At 35.4% G+C, this 22151-nt stretch overlaps 1 protein-coding gene across 2 annotated transcripts in view; it reads right to left on the reverse strand.

The window, feature by feature from the left end:
* LOC111988476 (MDIS1-interacting receptor like kinase 2) overlaps positions 1 to 4193 on the reverse strand; it is a 7486-nt gene extending 3293 nt beyond the window's left edge. Inside the window, exon 1 of one of the 2 annotated variants that reach the window (XM_024020277.2) lies at positions 1010 to 4187. In XM_024020277.2, coding sequence (XP_023876045.1) covers positions 1010 to 3965 — 2956 coding nt within the window. In that variant the 5' untranslated portion in view covers positions 3966 to 4187. Of the gene's footprint in view, positions 1 to 1009 lie in introns of both variants that reach the window. The other variant, XM_065777144.1, reaches the window with a different exon arrangement.
* Positions 4194 to 22151: the final 17958 nt, after the last annotated feature.

The raw sequence follows: 22151 nt of genomic DNA on the forward strand, positions 1-22151 counted from the left end.
GCATGGGACGGGCTAGTTTCTCGTTTAATTTTATTACCTATAGAATCAAAGGTATACCATACTACATGTTAAATATGATATATTTCTATATTTACATCAACTTAAAACTGACTTCACCTCAAAAAATAAATAAAAAATAAAAAAATAAAAAACTTAAAAACTGACTTTGCACTTTTTAGTCATTTCTAGAACGAAACATAATAGTTGATTAGTCTACGGCCTAATATCTTGTCTATTATGTGGTAAAAATGTAGCAAAATTTGTATTAAGTGACAATTGAGCATATATTAGAATTATTTAAAGGTTTATATCTAGAACAAAATAACCTTGCAAGTGGCTACATTTTTTTCTATATGAATTTATTTCTACCATGGACCTAATCATGGTATAAATAATAATTAATCTTAAACTAACTTTAAACAAGCCCTACGATTTTAACAAAGTTAAGTTGCTTACTCTATAAGTACATAGACTTGGGTATGAACTTTAATATGTAATAACAAGGAAAATAGCTGAAAATCTTAGAGTAGTTGCCTTAGATTTGCTAAAATTTCATAAGGCCTAAAATTTTTCCAATAAAACTTAAAAAACACCCTCATCTGGTTATGAATCCATGTGACAAAATAAGATATTGCTATAGTGCTTGTCCAAATTTAAGAGGAACTGTTGCTCATTCATTTTATTATTTTATTCAATATTTGGTTGGTAATTATTGTGAGTGAAGAGAGAGAGAAATTTTAAGAAAATTAATATTTTAATAAAATATAGTATAGAATAAATAATTAGTTATGGGTGTTTTGAAAAGCAGTTAGCTAAAATAAAAATAATTAAATTTTTATTCTAAAATAGGTTGTAATAACTTGGGAAATTGGTTGTTTGGTGTCCATGTCGGCCATGATAGATGTTCTCCTAACTTAAGCTTGGAAAAAATTTTACACTATGATATTGGGTGCTCCCTACATAAGCTTAGAAAACTTTTTATGCTATAGACAACAACAAAGAAACTAACCTGGAGCCATGTATCCATAGGTGCCTGCAAGTGACGTCCAGTTGGATGAATCGGGCTTCAAAAGCCTAGCAGTGCCAAAGTCAGAGATGTAAGCCTCATATTCTAGATCCAATAGAACATTCTTACTTGATATATCACGATGAATTATAGGAAGTGAGCAATCATGGTGCATATAAGATAAAGCATTTGCCACTCCTTTTACCACATTGGCTCTCTTAATCCAATCAAATGTTTTTGCTCCCTCCTCACTATTTAATAACTTCACCAAGCTTCCTCCTTCCAAAAACTCATAAACCAAAAGAGAGTGTTTTGGATGCGAACAAAAACCGTACAACTTTACGATGTTACGATGTCTTATTTCTGTTAAGGCACGAATCTCGCTCACAAAGGCTTTTTGATTGGATATCTCGCCATCAGGTAGTTGGTGAAGTTTCTTCACAGCAACAACTTGGCTTGCTTGCAACTCAGCTTTGTAAACACTTCCAAAACCTCCCACTCCAATGCAATATTTGGAGTCGAATTCTTCTGTAGCTTCAATAATGTTTTGGTAGACCATTTTCCCATCATAACTCCATATTGCAAAAAGATTATCGTTATGCACTTCTCTTGGCTTGTCTTTTGTTTTCTTCACTCTTTGGCAAAGAAGAAGTGAAACTCCTACAATGATAAATATAAAAAACAGTGTGCCCAGAAGAGAGATTAAAATTATTACCAAAAATTGGTTGTGCCTCTTAGATGGAGGATTAGGAATCATTTTTGGGCAAGCCTTCAAACCAGTAACATTACCACACAAGCCTTTGTTATTTTTCAGTGCTGCGATTGGAGCCTTGCGGAAGGCCGTGATGTTAGGAATAGGACCCTCTAACTCATTGTAGGATATATCAATGGATGTCAAGCTTGCACTATCACCAAATGTGGATGGGATGGAACCAGAGAGATTATTGTGAGAGAGATTCATTGTTTCCAACTGTTTCATGCCTCCAAGCTGTTGTGGTATATCTCCTACCAGCAAATTATGACTAAAATCAAGACTTTGAAGAGACTGCAGGCTTCCTATATCAGAAGGAATGCTTCCATGGAGTATATTTCTACTCAGATTCAGGAACAACAATTTTGAGCATTGTCCAAGTTCTTTGGCGATTAAGCCACTGAGATTGTTTGCTGCCAAATTAAAATGTGTTAAATCAGATAGCATTCCAATTTCTGAAGGAATGTTACCTGAAAGTTTGTTGTCGTTCAAAAGAAGTTCGAGCAATAACTTTAGGCGCCCCAATTCCTTTGGAATATCTTCCATTAGATGGTTTGAAGAGAGATCAAGGACATGTAGCATATTTGCCTCACCAAGTTCAGGTGGTATCCTACCAGAAATGTTGTTGTTGGAGATTTTTAGGCTTGTCAAGTTATGGCACTGCCCCCACTGCGATGAAAGTTCACCATATAGATTATTACCACTCAAATCGATATAAATCAAGTTCGGATGAATGCTAAAATCTTCAGCTATATTTCCGGTTAGTTGGTTTCCATCAAGCCTAACTCGAACAAGGCTACTACAATTTTTCAAGCTTTCTGGGATAGGGCCTGTAAAATGGTTATCAACGGCAGCAAAATGTTGTAGTGCTCCAGCTTGGCATATCCGTTTAGGCAATGGCCCAGTAAAATTGTTGACACTTAGTTCCAATTTTATGAAATTGGTAAGATTATTCATTTCGAGTGGAACAGAACCACTTAGTTCGTTCATGAGCAAAGATAAAACGGTAAGCTTGGTCAAATTTCCAATTGTGGTTGGAATTGATCCAGAAAGGTTGTTTTGATAAAGTGTAAGATCAGACAATTCAACCAAATTTCCAATGGAATCAGGGATTGGACCAGTGAGTCTATTACTTGGTAATTGAACTACCCACAGATGTTTAAGCAATCCTAATTCCTCAGGTATGGAACCAGAAAGACTGTTGGAATAAAGGTAAAGTTGTTGTAACTCGCTCAAGTTTCCAATGGAAGGGGGAATTGGACCACTGAGAAAATTAGATGACAAATCAAGTTGAGTGAGAGATCTCATCATTCCAACTTGTCGGGGTATGGAACCAGAAAAACTGTTTTGCAAAAGGAATAGCAAAGTTAAGTTGCCCAACTTTCCAATTTCTCGAGGAATAGATCCCGAAAGTTCATTGTTTTGAAGGTTCAGAAAGGATAAATTGCCCAACTTTCCTATTTCAGGAGGAAGAGATCCCGCAAGTTTGTTGCGGTGAATCTGAAGAAAAAATAAATTGCTCAAGTTTCCCATAGAAGCTGGGATGGGGCCCATGAGACTATTTCCATCTAAAGCAAGAAAAATTAATTCTCTCAATGCTCCTATTTCTTGAGGGATGGAACCATTGAGCTTATTAGTGGAAAACAAAAAATTTTGAAGACTTGTTAATTGGCGTATCTCGGGTGGAATTCTTCCCGAGATATTATTGCGAGACAGATGAAGAAGCAGGAGTTTGGAAAGGTTACCAATCCTGGGAGTAATGGTGCCAGAAAGATTATTGTCAGCCAAGTCAAGATGGGTCAGATTGGAAAGGTTGCCAATACTGTAAGGAATGGTCCCATAAAACGAGTTTTTTGATAGATCAATAGTAAGGAGGTTGGGAAAGGATGAGAAATTAAGGTTGTAAAGCGTACCTTTCAAAGCAAAACTTGACAGGTTTAGGCGAGTGACACCCAACTCCAAGTCATCGCAAGTAATTCCAACCCAATTAATGCATGGGCGGTCTCCAACCCACGAAGATAGGAGAGATTTGTTTTGGTTGTCAAGACTGGCTTTCCAGTTTAGAAGAGCTTCTGCTTCCTTATAAAATGCTTTGCCTTCTTCAGCTGTAGCAGCCACAGAAGGAGTTGTGGAGGAAGCAAAAGTAGCAAAATGGAGTAGGGAAATCGACAAAACTACATGGCTACAGAACAAGACTCTGAATGCCATGACTTTGGTAACTGTCTGTTATTACAAAATTAAACTCGAGATGGAGAGGGATATTGCATGTGTGTTTGCTGCAAGCATGGGTTGATGAAGATATTATTGGCACAGGTGTAAGGAATTTATAGATAGATTTACGCCAAGTCGTGTGATGTAGAATTTTCAATTTTAGAAATTTTCATTTTTTTCTTTTTTTGATGGGATTCAAACGGTAGCAAGTTCTAAAAACGAAGAATAATGCTACCGTTGATCATAGATGGGTCCCATTGATCTCCACTCCGTATACACAGTCACTATACCATCTTTATTAATTTTTCTTCTCTTTCACATTCATCACTCTACCTTTCTTTCCAGAGTCTGAAAGCCTAAAGAGAAAAAACGTCACGTACACGGTACACACAACACATACGAGCGAGAGCGATGGAAAGGAAAGGAAAATGAGTCTCCAAGTTCAGACGAGAGAGAGAGAAATGCAAACTACAAAGCCCAACGGGTGGCTACAAAATGTAATACTATTCTCTTTTTCCATTAATGAGTTAGGTAGGCTGTTCTATCATCGAAGCCATCAACAGTGCATGGTACCCCCACCCTGAAGGGTCTCTATAATATGAATTTTGCTAATGTGTACACAGTCACTATAACATCTTTATTAAATTTTCTTCTCTTTCACATTCATCACTCTACCTTTCTTTCCACATTCTGAAAGCCTAAAGAGAAAAAACGTCACGTACACGGTACACACAACACTTACGAGCGAGAGCGATGGAAAGGAAAGGAAAACGAGTCTCCAAGTTCAGACGAGAGAGAGAAATGCAAACTACAAAGCCCAATGGGTGGCTACAAAATGTAGTACTATTCTCTTTTTCCATTAATGAGTTAGGGAGGCTGTTCTATCATCGAAGCCATCAACAGTGCGTGGTACCCCCACCATGAAGGGTCTCTATAATATGAATTTTGCTAATGTGTACACAGTCACTATAACATCTTTATTAAATTTTCTTCTCTTTCACATTCATCACTCTACCTTTCTTTCCACATTCTGAAAGCCTAAAGAGAAAAAACGTCACGTACACGGTACACACAACACTTACGAGCGAGAGCGATGGAAAGGAAAGGAAAACGAGTCTCCAAGTTCAGACGAGAGAGAGAGAAATGCGAACTACAAAGCCCAATGGGTGGCTACAAAATGTAGTACTATTCTCTTTTTCCATTAATGAGTTAGGTAGGCTGTTCTATCATCGAAGCCATCAACAGTGCGTGGTACCCCCACCCTGAAGCGTCTCTATAATATGAATTTTGCTAATGTGTACACAGTCACTATAACATCTTTATTAAATTTTCTTCTCTTTCACATTCATCACTCTACCTTTCTTTCCACAGTTTGAAAGCCTAAAGAGAAAAAACGTCACGTACACGGTACACACAACACTTACGAGCGAGAGCGATGGAAAGGAAAGGAAAACGAGTCTCCAAGTTCAGACGAGAGAGAGAGAAATGCGAACTACAAAGCCCAATGGGTGGCTACAAAATGTAGTACTATTCTCTTTTTCCATTAATGAGTTAGGTAGGCTGTTCTATCATCAAAGCCATCAACAGTGCGTGGTACCCCCACCCTGAAGGGTCTCTATAATATGAATTTTGCTAATGTGTGCCCTAAGAGCATACAATAATTTTTATTTTTGAAAAAAAAATTTTGGAAATTGAAAACGTATTAACAACTTTTTTAATTTTCGAAAAAATGTTTCCAAAAATAAATAACTTAATGCGTACTCCTATGACACACATTAACCGAACTCCTATAATATTACGTCTGATTCGGTGCCAATTTTCCATTGAAACTTGAAAGATCTGTGCAAAGAAAGGAAAGGAAAACGAGTCTCCAAGTTCAAACGAGAGAGAGAGAAATGCGAACTACAAAGCCCAATGGGTGGCTGCAAAAGGTAGTACTATTCTCTTTTTCCATTAATGAGTTAGGTAGGTTGTCCTATCATCGAAGCCATCAACAAAGTGCGTGGTACCCCCATCTTGAAGGGTCTCTATAATATGATTTTTGTTAATGTGTGTCTTAAGGGCATACAATAATTTTCATTTTTGGAAAAAAAATTCTCAGAAATTAAAAAATTATTAACAACTTTTTTAATTTCCGAAATTTTTTTTCCAAAAATAAATAGTTTAATATGTACTCTTAGGACACACATTAACCGACCCCTATAATATTACGTTTGATTCGGTGCCAATTTTCCATTGAAATTTGAAAGATCTATGCAGAGAAAGAAAAAGTGGGGTGTGCGTGAAAGATAGAGAGAGAAAAGTAGAGTGTCCGTGTGTATATGTCAGACTGTCAGTATGTGGATATGTGTGACACATCATAACCTTCCCTTAGAAGAAGAAGATGAGTGGCCAAAGAGTCAAACATGGGTGACGGGTGAAAAAAGCAACCGAGACTTTAGTAGGTCCACTACCATTCTAACCGTCAGTCCTAGAATCATTCAATTTTTGGAGGCCTAACTAAATTGGACCCATTGACTAATGCCTTTGAATTTGGATTCCAGGATTAAAAATCTAAAAATCTTGTTCGATGGTTTTAAAAGATTGAGGGTTTTTATTGATTTTAAAATTATTAAATTTGAAATTATATCAAAAATCAATGGATATGAAAAGCAAAGACATTTTAAATTTATTTTATTTAAAATTCAAATCTAAATCTAAATTTAAGTTTTCAAATATAACTTCAAATATGAATCATTTTAATACAATTTTTATGAAAAATATAAAAAAATTGTAAGAAAATTAGTTTTCTTTTAATAATTTTTTAAAAAATATTTATTAAATCAGTGCAATTAGGATATCGTTACCTGTTCTCAAAAAAATATAACACAATTTTTAAAGAAATAAATAAGGTAAAAACACTTTGTGATTTCTATATTTTGATCATATTAATTTTTAATTTGGTTATCAAATTTTTATTGATTTTATTTTATTCCTTATAGTCTTTTATGGGTTAAGTTTTTTTAGTTCTTAAGAAAAGAATAATTATGTGACTATCTCATTGTCACATTTAAAAAAAAAAAAAAAAATTCTTCAATTGAATCGCATCTCTAGTCATATGATGGTTATGTGATTTTTTTATTCAAAAAAGCTAACAAAAGTTAGTTATAAGGATTAATTTGGTAGATATAGAAACCTCAAGGAATTTTAAGGAAAATTGAAACTCATGAGGTGTTTTTATAGCTAGCCCAAACCCTAGGGATTGTTCTTACATTTAGGATTAGGCCTAAAATATTTCAGCTATCAAGATTCAAGTAATAACATTATTAGTTAAAAGTCCTGTAACTCAATTAGTTAACACCTCCTCGTGTTTTTAACGTAAACATCCAGATATCAAATCCCTCATCTCCGACCATTGAATTAAAAAATAAAAAATAAAAAAGTAACAACATTATATAATATTTTCTAACTTTTCTTTAAAATAATTTATTATAATATTACGTAAACATAAAGATAATCAACATTAAAAAAAAACCATAAAAATAATTGTAAGGTTGAAAATTATCAACCATCGTGTTGGCTTTATTCCGTGCCAATTTGCTTGTAATTTAAGCACTTAGTAACCCTGTATTTAGGTGGGATTATTGTAAGGGTAGTGTGTGAGAAATTGTGAAGAAAAGCTCAAGTATGTGCAAAGAAGCAGACCTTCACGGCTAGGACTCGCGGGTGGCTCGCGGCTGCAAGTCGCCAACTTCAGGCACGTGAGATGCATGCAGGGAAGCTGAAGGGTCGCGCCAACTGTCGCACTACAGGATAAAAGTCCCAAGCTGGCCAGGCCATTACGTCGCGACTTGATTTCGTGACTTGGACAAGCCGTGAGACCAAGCTGCCAATTTACCCTGTTTGGCAAAAATGTGTCTCTTCGTATTCTCATATCACCTCACTATATATAAACCATTATACCCACTAAATGTAGAGAGCTTCTAGAGAGAATTTTGTGAGAGAAAACCCTAGAGAAAAACAAGATTGCCTCATCTCCAATCTTCATCTAAGAAACAATACAAATTCCTCTACTTTCTTCCTCTCCATTGTCATACCCTTGAGAGGTCTTTTACCAAATCCTTATCTCACCACACCCACATCTGTGAGAAGGTCTATTTAGTGCTGAGGGAAATAGTTTGGAAGGAACCAATATACATTAGTTGATGCTATAGTCAAGTAGCGGAATCCGAGAAGCTAAAGAAGAAATAGGTTCGGCGTAACCTCGTTGGAGCAAGAAGTTTGGAGGGCTTAGGTACCTGGGTAGATTAGGCTTGGAGGGTCTTCTGCTGTTCATGTATCTCAACTACATTCTTTAGTGAATTTTATCACCGCTTGGAGGGCGGCGGAGAGGTTTTACGCCGAGGACTTCAGTTTCCTCTTCGATAACACATCGTGTGTTGTCCATGTGTTTGCATCGTTCTTCCCTTTATCTTTGCCTTATATTTACTGTTGTGGATGTGTTTATATTTGGCTTAGATTGTCTATCAATTCTGTTATTGGCTTATTATCATGTTTCGCACATTAATTGTTTGATATAAAGCTTGAATTGGTATTTTTATATTTTGGGGTCTAAACGTTCAAGGGTGTTTTATACTCATATTGAACTTTCAATAATCAATACTACCATTCTTTGTTTGTTTTGTTTTTTTTTATTCAATGTTAATTTTTTTAAGAACACAAGATATACTGCACAATTTTTCACAAATATCTTATGTGGCAAACTGTGATTGATTGCTTTTTACTTTCAAATAAATCCATCAGTTTTTTCCCACTACTTAATATTTGCCACATCAGAGTTGTGGTGCAAAATATTGTGGTCCTAGATTTTTTTTTTTTTTTTTTTTCAGTTAATATTTGTCATACTCTCAGTAAACCCTAGGATACATCACAAAGAGAGAGATACTAGTAGTCACCAATTCAATCAAGTGGTTTAGAAATTGGAGCGAACAACATCATGCATGGCAGGGTGACAGGTTGGCCAAAAGGGAGAGGATCACCTAGCTAGAAGCTTTGTAAGGTAGCAACCATTGTCGAAGGCCACTCAAGGCAAGAAGATGATGTGGTGACTAATGGCAGAGTGGAGTGTTGGTGATGTATATAAATAATTGTAAGAAAAAATTGGGGATTTTTTTTTTCTTCATGATATTGCTAATTAGGGATTTGTAACAGAGAACATGGGTTTCGTTTATAGAATTACATGGGCAATAGGCTAAGGGTTCGTTTGAAAATAACTTATTTAGCTGAAATTGAAAACTTTTTACTAAAAGTACTATAAAAAAAAAAATTTAAAAAAAAAACTAAAAGCTACTTAAATAATACAATAAGACCCATAAATAATACTAAAAAATGCAATAAGACATATACATAGTAGCAAAAATAAATTAAAAACCTCTAATAAGCTGTGAGTTTCATCCATTCCCAAGCACACTCTAAATGGGTGAAGTTTAGGTTCAGTACATGTAGTGCACTGGACACGTTAAGATTATGACATGTGTTCAAAAATAAACACGTGCTTTAAATGCCTATCAGATACCGCAGCATCTTCCACAACAGAAGCCTTTAATTCAAGTCCCCCTCATACATCCTCTGAAGAGTCTTTTGAGGGAGACTGTGTAGCTCGGTCGCAATCTCCTCAATTTTATCAATAATAATTTTGTGTGCGATTTTACATAAAAAAATATTCTCCATTACACATTAATATTATTAGAACACTCAATTCAACACCGTTACACATTTATCTTCCCATGCTTCCGACCACCTGCCTATTCTTCTTCAAATTAGAAGCTTCGGTCAAAAAAGAGGCAGGAATGTCCAAAAATTCAAATTTGAGGAGTCTTGGCTTTTGTGGGAGGATTGTGAAGATGTGATTAAGAAAGCTTGGAACCGGGTTGGGGTAGAAGAGGCTGGTTTGGATTCAGTTAAAGAAAAAATAAGGTGCTGTGGTGATGAATTGTTAGCTTGGGGGTCAACTAAAACTGATCCGAATGTGGAGAAGATTAAAAGCTTACAGAAATGGATTGAGGGGCTAATTGTCGATGATTTTACACCTGAAAATAGAGGAGAATTTTTGGGCATAAGTAAACGGTTGGATGAATTGCTACTCAAGCAAGAGATGTATTGGGCTCAGAGATCCAGGATCTCTTGGTTAAAGCATGGTGATAAGAATACAAAATTCTTTCACTCTAAAGCATCTCAACGGCGGAGACGGAACCATATTCAAGGGATCAGGGATATTCACAACCAATGGGTGGATGATATGGAGGATATATCCAAAGTGGCATCAGATTATTTTGAGGAGTTGTTCAGTGCAAGACCGTGTGATCAGATGGATGAATGCCTTGAGGCAGTCCCTTGTAAGGTAACCCCTGATATGCAAAACATTTTGTCTAGTGAGTTTAATGCAGAAGAGATCAGAGTAGATTTGTTCCAAATGGGTCCAACAAAAGCCCCTGGACCCGATGGTATGAATGCTTTATTCTATCAAAAATTTTGGAATATTGTGGGTGATAGTGTTATTTCTACTGTGTTAGATTTTTTGAATAATGGCACTATGGTTCCTGTCATTAACCATACTAATATTGTCCTTATACCTAAAGTGAAAAATCCTGAAAAGATGACTGAATTTAGACCTATCAGCCTATGTAATGTCATTTATACAATTATTTCAAAGGTTCTGGCTAATAGATTGAAGCAGGTCCTTCCTCAGATTATTTCTCCCACCCAAAGTGCATTTGTGCCTGGGCGTCTTATCACAGATCATGTTCTAGTGGCCTATGAGACTCTACATACGATGCAAAATAGGAGGAAAGGAAAAAAGGGGTCCTTAGCACTGAAACTAGATATCAGTAAGGCTTATGACAGGGTTGAGTGGCCTTTTTTACAGGGTATTATGCAGAGGTTGGGTTTTCCGGAAGGGTGGATAAGTAAAGTGATGGGGTGTATGACTACATCAACTTTTTCTGTCCTCATTAATGGCACACCGTATGGGCATATTCAACCATCCAGAGGAATTCGTCAAGGAGACCCTCTTTCCCCATATCTGTTTCTCGTATGTGCAGAGGGTTTTACTTCTCTGCTAGCCAAGGCCGAATTGGAAGGAAGAATTCATGGTGTGGCCATATGTAGAAGAGCTCCTCAAATTTCTAACCTATTGTTTGCAGATGATTCTTTATTATTTTGCAGGGCAAGTAATGATGAAGCTGAGGAGATTGCGGATATTCTTCAGGTTTATGCAAAGGCTTCAGGTCAGAGTATAAATTTGGAGAAATCCTCAATGCTTTTTAGTACTAATACTCCTTGTGAGAAGAAGGAAGAAATTAAAGAAACTTTGGGGGTAAAGGAGGTGGATAGATTTGAGACATATTTGGGGCTGCCTACACTCATTGGGCAGGCAAAGTACCAGACTTTCTCCTATGTTAAGGATCGGGTGTGGAAAAAATTACAAGGATGGAAAGGCATGATGTTATCTAGGGCTGGAAAGGAAGTGCTCATCAAAGTGGTGGCTCAATCTATTCCGACCTACACTATGGGTGTGTTCCAACTCCCAATAAAATTATGTGAGGAGCTAAATTCTATGTGTGCAAAGTTTTGGTGGGGGCAAGTGGGAGATGAGAGGAAGATCCACTGGAAAAGTTGGAATAAACTGACTGATGCAAAGAATAAGGGTGGTATGGGCTTTAGAGATTTAAGAGCTTTCAACTTAGCTATGCTCGCCAAGCAAGGATGGAGATTGATGCAAGAAAAGGAGTCGTTATTTTACAAGTGCTTCTCAGCCCGATACTTTCCTAGATCTCACTTCTTAGATGCTGTGGAGTCGCCTAATTGTTCCTATGTATGGAGGAGTATTGTGGCAGCTCTACCTATCTTAAAGGCTGGGTGTTGTTGGTGAGTTGGTGACGGGTCATCCATTAAAATTAAATCTGACAGGTGGATTCCAAACTATCCAGCTAACAGGGTTCTTCATTCGGTCAATGAAGATGTAGATGTAGATGACTGGTTTGTATCTGAGTTGATTGATCAAGACTTGCACCAGTGGAAAAGAGATTTGATGAGTACAATTTTTCATAGGGAGGATGTGGATGCTATTTGCAGAATTCCTCTAAGCCGAAGACAGGTTGGTGATTCCATTTTTTGGGTGCATACTAGGAATGGTGGTTATTCTGTCAAGTCTGGGTATCATGTGGCACGTGAGGTTATTAAGCATGAAGGGTGGGCTGAATGCTCTAGTAGAGGTGATATGCAGCAGGTATGGAAAGCCTTGTGGAAGATGAGAGTGCCAAACAAGATAAAGATTTTTGGGTGGAGAGTCTTTCATGGGATATTGCCTACACGGGTTAATTTAGTGAAAAAGAAAATTGTCCGTGAAAGTGAATGTCCAATTTGTTCTCGGTTTCCAGAGACTGAGCTTCATGTGTTTTGGGAACGCCCTGCTGCCCAGGATGTGTGGGCTGGGAGTCGGATCAGATTTCAGAAATGCACCCTCGGTCAACACGACATGGTTTAGTTATTTAAGTACTTGCTTGACAGACTGAATACTGAGGAAGTGGAGCTGTTCTTGACACAAGCTTGGGTTATTTGGAACCAAAGAAACTATATTGTGCATGGAGGAAAAATCAAGGACCCTGGTTGGCTGAACAAACGTGCTGCAGAATTTTTAGAAGAATTTCAGCAAGTTCAACAACACCTAGCGGTTCCGATGCAAGTTGATGGAAATATTTGGCGCCCACCTGATCAGTCATGGTTCAAACTGAACTTCGATGCAGCAATATTTGACGAGCAGAACAGTTCTGGATTTGGTGCGGTGATACGGAACAACCAAGGAGAAGTAATGGCTGCAATGGCTGCTAGGGGACCACCGGTTTCATGCAGTGAGGAAGCTGAGACACTAGCGTGCAGGAAGGCAGTGGAATTTGCTGTTGATGTGGGCTTCTCGGAGCTGATAGTAGAAGGAGATAATATCAACGTTATGAGAGCTGTTTCTGCGTCAACCAGGAACTTTTCTATGCTTGGTAATGTAATAGCTGATATCCATTGTATTCTTTGTGGGTTAAGGGGGGTATCTATCAGTTGTGTTAGAAGGGATGGGAACCGGGTAGCTCATGTGTTAGCTAAGTTTGCTAGAGGGATAAATGAGGACATGTATTGGATGGAGGAGGTGCCTCAAGTTGCTGTGGAATCTGTGTATCAGGACTCAATTTTGATGAATAGATAAATGCTAATTCCCCTTCCAAAAAAAAAACACCGTCATTGGTCTAAGCGTAAAGATTGGTCTCGCTAACTTGGATCCAACGTCAAACAAAAACGAATGCTAGTCTATGATATTGTCCAGTATAATTGCTTTGCGTGTATGAAGGTTTGCTTTGAATGTTTGTACCGTTGGTCGACTAAGCATTTTCTATGACAATTTTTTGTGTGTAAGACGCTCCCCATTGGTCAATGTCTACTCGCAAAACTGCTTCAAATTAAGCTTGATCAAGTGTCTGTGCTCTGCATGTCAGGGGCGGGGACCATGGTGCTCTACTTGTTGACGCAGGAGCCAAGGGGGTCAACCAATTAGTGCTATTGTTCCCATTCAGTGACAACCCTCTTGAAATTTAGCAACAACATTCCTACAGATTGGTTTTCAACTGCAATCAAGGAGTCAATCTCGAGAAAATTAAAATTATTATTATTGTCCATATAGGAACAGCTTATTTAGCTAAATTGAAAAATTTTTAATAGTATCAAAAAGTGCAGTAAAACCTATTAATAGTTAAATTATGATTTGTATACATATTTTGACTTTTATTTAGTTTTTTTTTTTTTTTTCCTTTGTAACTCTCTATCATTATTTTTTTTTTCTTTTTTTTATACACTGATAATTGGGAGTGGAAGGATTGAACCGGATGTTTTCATTAGAAACACCAATGAAATGTCAACCAATTGAACTACAATATTCTCAACCATTAGCGGCTCCACATGCAAGCCAGGGTGATCATAGGACCACCCTGACTTGTGTCTAACTTTCAAAAAAATGTATATATACACTTGCTAAAAAAATATTATATGTTAAACTAATCTATTGTGACTACCCTAATAAAAATGTTAAATACTTTGACTTGAGAATTATAAAAATTTGGTTTCAACAAAAATAAGAGTAATGTTACATTTACAACATTTTTACAATAATTTCACCACAAATAACAACAATAAATATTAGCCCAAACATAGCATTACTCCAAAAATATTTCTGCCCCCCAAACATAATCCTTAATCCTTATTATAAATTTTAAAAAAAAATGTTAAATAACAATGATAAAATATTAGCCCAAATAACAACAAATATAACCAAACAACAACAAATACTGTTCAACCTGATAGGCCAAAACGTATTGACCCCTTGTGATTAATTAACCAATTAATTTAGCCAAGTATATTAATTAAGTTAATTAACATGCAAACGCGTGGTAGCACAAACAAATCACCAAATAACTAAATATGCAGCGAAAATTAAATGACACGGGTGATTTGTTTACGAATGGGGAAAACCTAACGGCAAAAACCCCATCGGGTGATTTTCAGGTCACTACTCTTGAAACTCCACTATTATCACAACAAGCAGTTACAGGTAAAGGAATCTCAAGTACCTTACCAACCTACAGTTGAACCATTACCCCAATACCCAATTGGACTTGTTCTATAGTGACAATTTCCCCTTTTGATGCACGGCTCTCAAGTACGTGACTAACTAATTTGATGCACGGATCCCAGTATGCCGCTTACTCCTTTGCTCGAATCCCAGTACGTGACTAACTTCACAACAACCCTTTGATTGTTGTAGTTGATTTGCAACAACTTCACATAGAAACACCAATAAGATCTTCAATGTTGGTGCAAAAGACTTTGCTTGGTTACAGAACCCAAAGGCGTACAAGAAACGCAACAAGAACTCTTTCTTCTGTAGGAGGAGGCTAGGGTTTCAAAAAGAAAATCTTATGAAACTCTCTAGGGTTAGGTTTTTCTTTTCCTACCTCATTTAAATAAGAGCTTAATGGGCTCTCCTATTCCAAATAGATTTACACAAACCTTGAGCTTTCCTAGTCCAATAAGGATTATACAAACCCATAAACAAATGGCCTTTTAGAATAAAAACATTGCTGGCTATAATTTGAAAACCCATAAGCTCAAACGATCGAGACATCTGTCGAGCTTTAATGATTCTCGACAGATCGAGCTTCTGTCGATGAGATATCGAGACCTATAGATTGTACTTTTCTTAAGCAGTTCTTGAGTAGTCTTCATGTCTTCAATTTAACCACTTGTAATGATCATCTTGAACCTACTTACTTTTACCCAAATACAAGTAAAGTGCGTTTTGTCAAAGGATATGCCAATTATATAAAAATATGTCCCCATCACAACCTATCATATAAAATAAACTCTAATTTCATTTTTCCTTAAAAAATGGTACTAAGAAAAATATTGTGGCTGTGAGTTCTCTTTGATGGTGATGATAGTTTTACTCTTTCTAGCTTTACAATCATAACAATTTTGCTCTCCTTAGTGACTCAACTCGCAATTATAGCAAATATTCAATTTATTGCTTTATTAGATTTTGTATAATTTAAATTTCTTGGTGATCACCCTAAATAAAATTCCTAGAACCGCCATTGTTCTTAACTATCATTATGTTTCTTAGTTTGATTAAAGTTTCTCAATGTATATTATAAACCATGTAATAAAAGTTAGGCCTAAAAAATATAGCTGTGTGTAGTTAAATTCTCATTAAATATGATACTTTACTCCTTAAAAAAAAAAAAAAAAAAAAATTCAATCATAAAAGTTCCCAATTTTTTGTATGAAAAGCCCTAAAACAATTAGTAGTGAACCCTCAATAAAAGTGGGCCGAAACAAGTCAAGATTTTTTGTAGTGGGTAAAAGTATTTTAGCCAAGTTTCAAGAAATTTGAACATCTACTCCAACCATAGTTCTGTTTTGGGGACAAAATTGCCAAATGTCCTTTTCGGGCAAAAATAGCAGCTTTTTGCCCCCTTTCCCAAACTAATTAGGAAAATGCCCCTATTTTGTAACCTGACAATACCAAAGTCGATATTTATTGAAAAACTCGATGTTATTATAGTCGAGTTTGGTATGAGATTTGTGCCACGCTGGCAAAGCAGACGTGGCTTTTTCCAATTAAAAAATGGTCGTGTATGCATACATAACTCGGTAACGTGTAAATTGAGTTTTCTTAACATGTTTTCCTTAACCATTTCAAACCCTAACGCCTCAGAAACTGTTCACTCTCTAATGTATACTCTCCCTCTCTCTGCCATCAGTCTCACTCTCTGTTAGTCTCCTTCGGCCGTCACTCTCCCTCTACACTTTCTGTCACACTCTCACTCTCCATGGTGCTTTTGTCGAACCCTCACCGCCGCCGTTGATTACAGGTACGTTGCTCTTCTCTTTCTCTTGTTTTGTGTATCACTACTGATCTAGATTAGCCTTGCATGCATCTTGTTGGTTTAGAAAAAGTCATTTGGAAATCTCTTTTTCACACATACGAAGCAATTTTTTTTTTTGTGTGGGTGTTTTGGGCTTTCAATCTTGTGTGTGTGCACATGTAGAGCGCATATAAACAACTCTAACTCCAATCAATGGCTACCTACGTCTTCCTAATTCATTTACAGTTTCCTGTTTATATGGGTCGTGCTCATTTACAGTTTCCTGTGATCTCTGTGTTTCTGGGTTCATGAATTTTAGCTTCAAGTAAAGATTTTTGGATGATGATGGTGAAAGATGATTTTTGTCCGTGTCTGTTGGCAAAGTTCATTCTCTGAAACTTACTCAAAAGTAGTAAATTTAATAATAAAGATGAGAATTTTGTTGTCTTTTATATGCTGCAATGATGACATTATACATGTAATGTGATTGTTTTGTTTAAATAATGTGCATAGTGTGTAAAAATTAAATACTGTGCAATGATTGTTTTGTTTAAATACTGTGCATAGTGTTTAAATACTTTATCCTTATCTGTATCTTGTTCTAGTCACTGTTTTAACACTGAACAGGCAAACAATCATCAGACTCATTCAAGATCCAAATTTTTTATTACCTAACCTACCTAAACCCTTAAACATCAAAACCCTATTCAAGAACCTTAACTAAATGCTGAGTTTTTAAAATTCCTGCATCAAAATTTGTATCAGATCCATTAAGGCTTTTGTTCTGTATCAGATTCTTTAAATTAAAGTTGTCACAATTGTTGTTTTGTGTTAAAGTGAAATCACAATAGTCTTAAATCATGCATCACCTCTATCTCTATTGTTATAAGAGGAAGTTTGGCAATAATTTATGACAAAGGAATCCTATGTATAATTGTATATTCAATCCCTATTATCAAAAAAAAATTATCTTTGCTTGTTATTGTCCTTTTATTTTTTTAAGTAAGCCTTTTTGAACAGTTTTCATAGTTTTCATCTAATTCACCTCTATGCATTATACGATTTCATCTTTTGATGAATCTGTACAAATTTGACTACTCCTTTTGTGCTAAATGCATGATGTATACACTGAATCCTATGGCCTTCTTTCCCTATTTCTTAATTCCTTTATTTCAACTCTACGAGCATTATATGTTTGATTTGGCATTAGTGCCTCAATTTTTTCTTCATCTTGGCATCTTGGGTTTAAATAACTGTTAGTATGATTTGTTGATAAATAAACTATTGAGATGATATGTCAATATAGCTTGAGATGATCTACTTTAGCTTGGTATCATGAATATGTCATCAAGAGTTTGTGTTCTATGACCAATATATTGATACTTACTAATAAAATATTTTAATTATGTTACGATGGTTTATTTAGCTAAGTCCACAATAGGATAGGTAACTACCTGCCTAAAATGGCTTAGCTATTGCCTCAACTTTGAACTTAAATTTTGGGTAAGCATGTGTTCAACATCTAGAAGTCTTAAAACCTGATAAGAATCACCTACCTACGAAAATATTCATTCATTTTGTTGCTTAACAACCCTACTAGCCTCAGTGTTGAGATAAAGAAAAGCCTTATATTTCTATTATATGTGTGCTGGCCTTTTATTTGACTTCATTATATACTATGTGGAAACAGCTTGATTTCTCTAGCATTTTGTTGCACTTATTTATTAGAATCAGGTTATTAGAACAAAAGGAACTAGCCATATAGCTCTGGCTCAGATGGTACTTCCTCCTCCAAGAATAAATGTGTGTACAACATACCACTTATTATTATTTTTAAAGCCAATGAGCTCTAGCTCATACGATACTTTCTCCTCCCTTAATAATGGAATGAAGGTTAATGCTGAGTTCATGACCCACAATGTGCATATGTTACTTACCTAAAACGTTGTATCCAATGCATAAGCTCCTAATTCTATAGGATCTGGAAGAGGTAGTTGGTTGGTAACCTTATGAAGGTTGATTTCTAAACTCGAACCCACGGCATGTTGCATATATAAGTCTATAACTTACCAATTAAAAAAAAATAGAAGAAGAAGAACAAAGTACAAAGAAACTAAAAACATAACAAATGATTTTTAATATTATTGGTTTTAAGCCTCCATAGTTGTGCTTGTGTTTTTTCAAGAAAGCCCGAGTCAAATTTATGTTATATCCTAAACAAACCAATGACAATCAGGACTTATCGTAATCACTTCTATGGTCTAGATTGACTTAGTAAACTATTGATGCAGAACTCAGCATTTGCTCATGCAACACACATTCATACAATCCATAGAATCTAGGGTATCACAATATTACTTGTTTCTTCCTTTCTAGCGAAGATTCTCATGCGTTTTAATTACCAATTATTTGAGTATTAGTTTACATGTTTGTCATATATTTTTTTCTATCCAAATTTAAGTTATTAAAGATCTTGAAAAATGTTCGGTGTCTTCGACAATAATTTAGCAGCTAACATTCTCTTGAAGGAAGGTCTATTAATCTGATCACATTCAAGCATACCAACCTTTATCTGATGTGCTGAGAAGTGTCACAGGCTAATATTTTCCTTCTAGTACAAATTATTAGAAAGCTGCAACTTGTCATGGCTATTGTTCTGATAATTTAAGCTAATCTAGTACTATTTTTAAGCCTTTTGTTTAGAATGTCTATTATGAAGTGATTAAAGTCTCACTTTAGACCTACTTTCATCTTTGGCACCCATATCAATCTAGTCTATTAAACTCTAGGGTTGGTAGTAATTGTTAATTGGGCAGAACGTTTCCTTTAAATCTACAATTGTGAATTCATGGACTTAAAGAATTGTTTGGATACAAATTCTTGATGATCTATAGCCTCTGCCTTTTTTTTGGGTAGATAAAAAACTCTGTATCATCTTTTCATGATAGTTAATTAGAACTAGCAAAACCTGCTTTTGTCAAAGCAACCAATTATCATTTGGTGTTTTTAGCATCAATAGTCAATTCCTTATTATTTTGTGGAGAAACAATTTAACAACTATATGAATCTAGACGATACGATCAACAAGAAAAGCTCATAAGTCATAACCATCTCGAACAGTGAATTCTGCAAATAAATACTTATCGTTAATTGTTTCCATCACATCCTAATGCATTGCTATAACCTATACTGTAGTTATCTAATTGTAGGCAGCTCTTTTCAATAAGAAGATCAATATTTTTAACTAACCATTTTCGAAGGAGATGTGAAGTTAATTATCAAGGCTTTGAATAAGAGAGATGTGAAGCATCTAGTTCATGGTCATATCTTAGACGATACTATTTCTCTAGCCTTAGGTTTTTTTTTTTTTTTTTTTTTTATTTCTCAGGAAAAAAAGAAAAAAAAAAAAAAGAAAAAGAAAAAAAAAGGATGATACAAAGTTGTTGAGAAACAATTTGAACTGTGATAATTAAATGAGCATTCAGGCATAGTTGCTACTTCCAATAGAAACAAAAAAGGATATGTTGCTTTATTTTTGATTTTATGTTAAGCAACAGTTTCATTTATAATCGTGTTGTGCATTTTTCTTGGATGAACTACTCTTAAGTAATTAAACGAGGATGTTATTGCTTTGCAGGTGGGATTAGGATCTCCTGGAGTTATCCTAAGAACTCTAAAGGATCTTAATCCCTCACAGTAGAGATGTTTGCATGGGATAACATAAGCATTTAATTAAAATTGTAGTTAACATTTTTATAGACATGCCATGGTGAAACATCATAAAAATCAAGACAGTCCCAGGTGAGAAAATAAAGCAATTGCTTGTTTTCATGACAATAAATTTGGCGCTATTACCAACTTAACCATTTCATCAAATCATCTATTAATGTCATGGTCAACCATATTGTCAAATCTTTCTCCTGTGACATGTCAAATCTACCTTGCAATCAACATGAAAGAAACTGATAATTCAGAATTGGTTTCATCTGTTTTTGTGGTTCAAAGCATTGAACTACATATTTTAATGTGAAATCGGATTTGTGCACAAGTGATTCCAATGCCCAGCCTATCTAATCAGGCAACAAGGGATGGAAATATTCGTTTTGATGAAGCTACTTGTCTTTGGTACTAGCCCATGGTTCATACAATGAAGTGTAATAAAATGAGATATTAAAGAAAGAGTTTGAAAAAGAGAATTCACAAAGAATACAGTGTGTAAACAATTGGTTGTCTTTTAAATTATTATCATTTTTCATTTTATTGTCAAACTAGATGCTTTTCCTTTTTTAATGTCAATTAAAAGTCTCAAGGATAAAAATCGCTAGGGTGTGCATCTAACCTACCAATCCTAACCGAAGATAATGGATTGGTTTTTTATAAGTCAATGGGCTAGTTTGGGTTGAGATTTTTTTAAGGAGGATGTGCATATATATAAAAGCTTGTAATTTCCATTTTTGTTATCTTGAGATGATCTACTTTACCTTGGTATCATGAATATGTCATCAAGAGTTTGTGTTCTGTGACCAATATATTGATACTTATGTGCCTTAAATCAAACCCCCCATCTCTTCCCTTCTTTTCTCTTCAATTGACTGATTTAAAGTGGGAGAGGCAACAGTTTGGTACAGAGGCCAATGGCTTAAGGTTGAGTTTTGTGATTTGAACTAAAAATTCATTATATTGGTGATAGAACGCATAAGACCATCCTCATAGTTGCAATTTAATAAAAGATAGTCAAGGAAGTCTTTAAAGTAGTTTATAACACTAAAATATGAAAGGTCATCCTTGTCTATCTGAATGTTTTGTTTCTTGATTCTTTTTTAATTTCTTTGATTCATATTTCTATTTTAACTAGTCAGTAACCCTTACCAAAAGAGAGTTTTACTATATACTACTTTTTCTCTCCTTTAAATTTTGTCCAAATATGAAATTGGATAATTATGATAGTTATTAATATGCATTTATTTGATAGTTAGGGGATAGGGGTTTTGAACTCTGGAATCTGAACTGTAAACTCTAGGAGGTACCAATTGAGCTACAAACCTCTTAGCATTATTCTACCATTTAAAGAAAATATGATGCGTGAAGTAAAACCAAGCAAACAGAGTAAATGATTTTCCTTAAAACAAACAGAGTAATCATTACTTTTAGGGGGAAAAAAATCATTATTCAAAATGTTATGTTTGCTTTATTCTGCGTGTTACCTTGTCATCATTATCTGCGCGTTACGCTTGTTATTATCAACAAAAGAAGGAAAAAAGGGAAAAAAAAAAAAAAAAAACTTGCTTGTGGTGCTTGTGGAATTAACTTTTCTTTCTCTGTGCTAATTCATTATATGGTCATCTTTCATTTACTTGATGATGGGTTTGCTAGTAATCCAATTCTGGCAATACTTGATCATTATATGGTCATCTTTCTTTTTTATATGGTATATATTGTTTCTTTAAATTTATAAAGAACATTGGATGACACCATTTCATACGTGAATTTTGAGTTTTGACCCACAATTTGATTACTATATGGTTATGCCGGACTGGATGACTTGCTATTGTAATTACAGAGTGAATCATGAATAATTGCTAACAATCTATTTGCTACCATATCAGATATGTAGGCACTGGATAGAGTGGAATCTGGACCTGATGATCGTACCCAGTTGAACCAATAGCCGAATCATCGGTTAACTTTGCTTTGGAGGCACGCCGCCGACGAGGTATGTACTTGTATTATTAATACATCT

Source organism: Quercus suber, unplaced genomic scaffold (genome assembly GCF_002906115.3).
Source record: "Quercus suber isolate HL8 unplaced genomic scaffold, Cork oak 2.0 scaffold_149, whole genome shotgun sequence".
Taxonomy (NCBI): Eukaryota; Viridiplantae; Streptophyta; class Magnoliopsida; order Fagales; family Fagaceae; genus Quercus; species Quercus suber.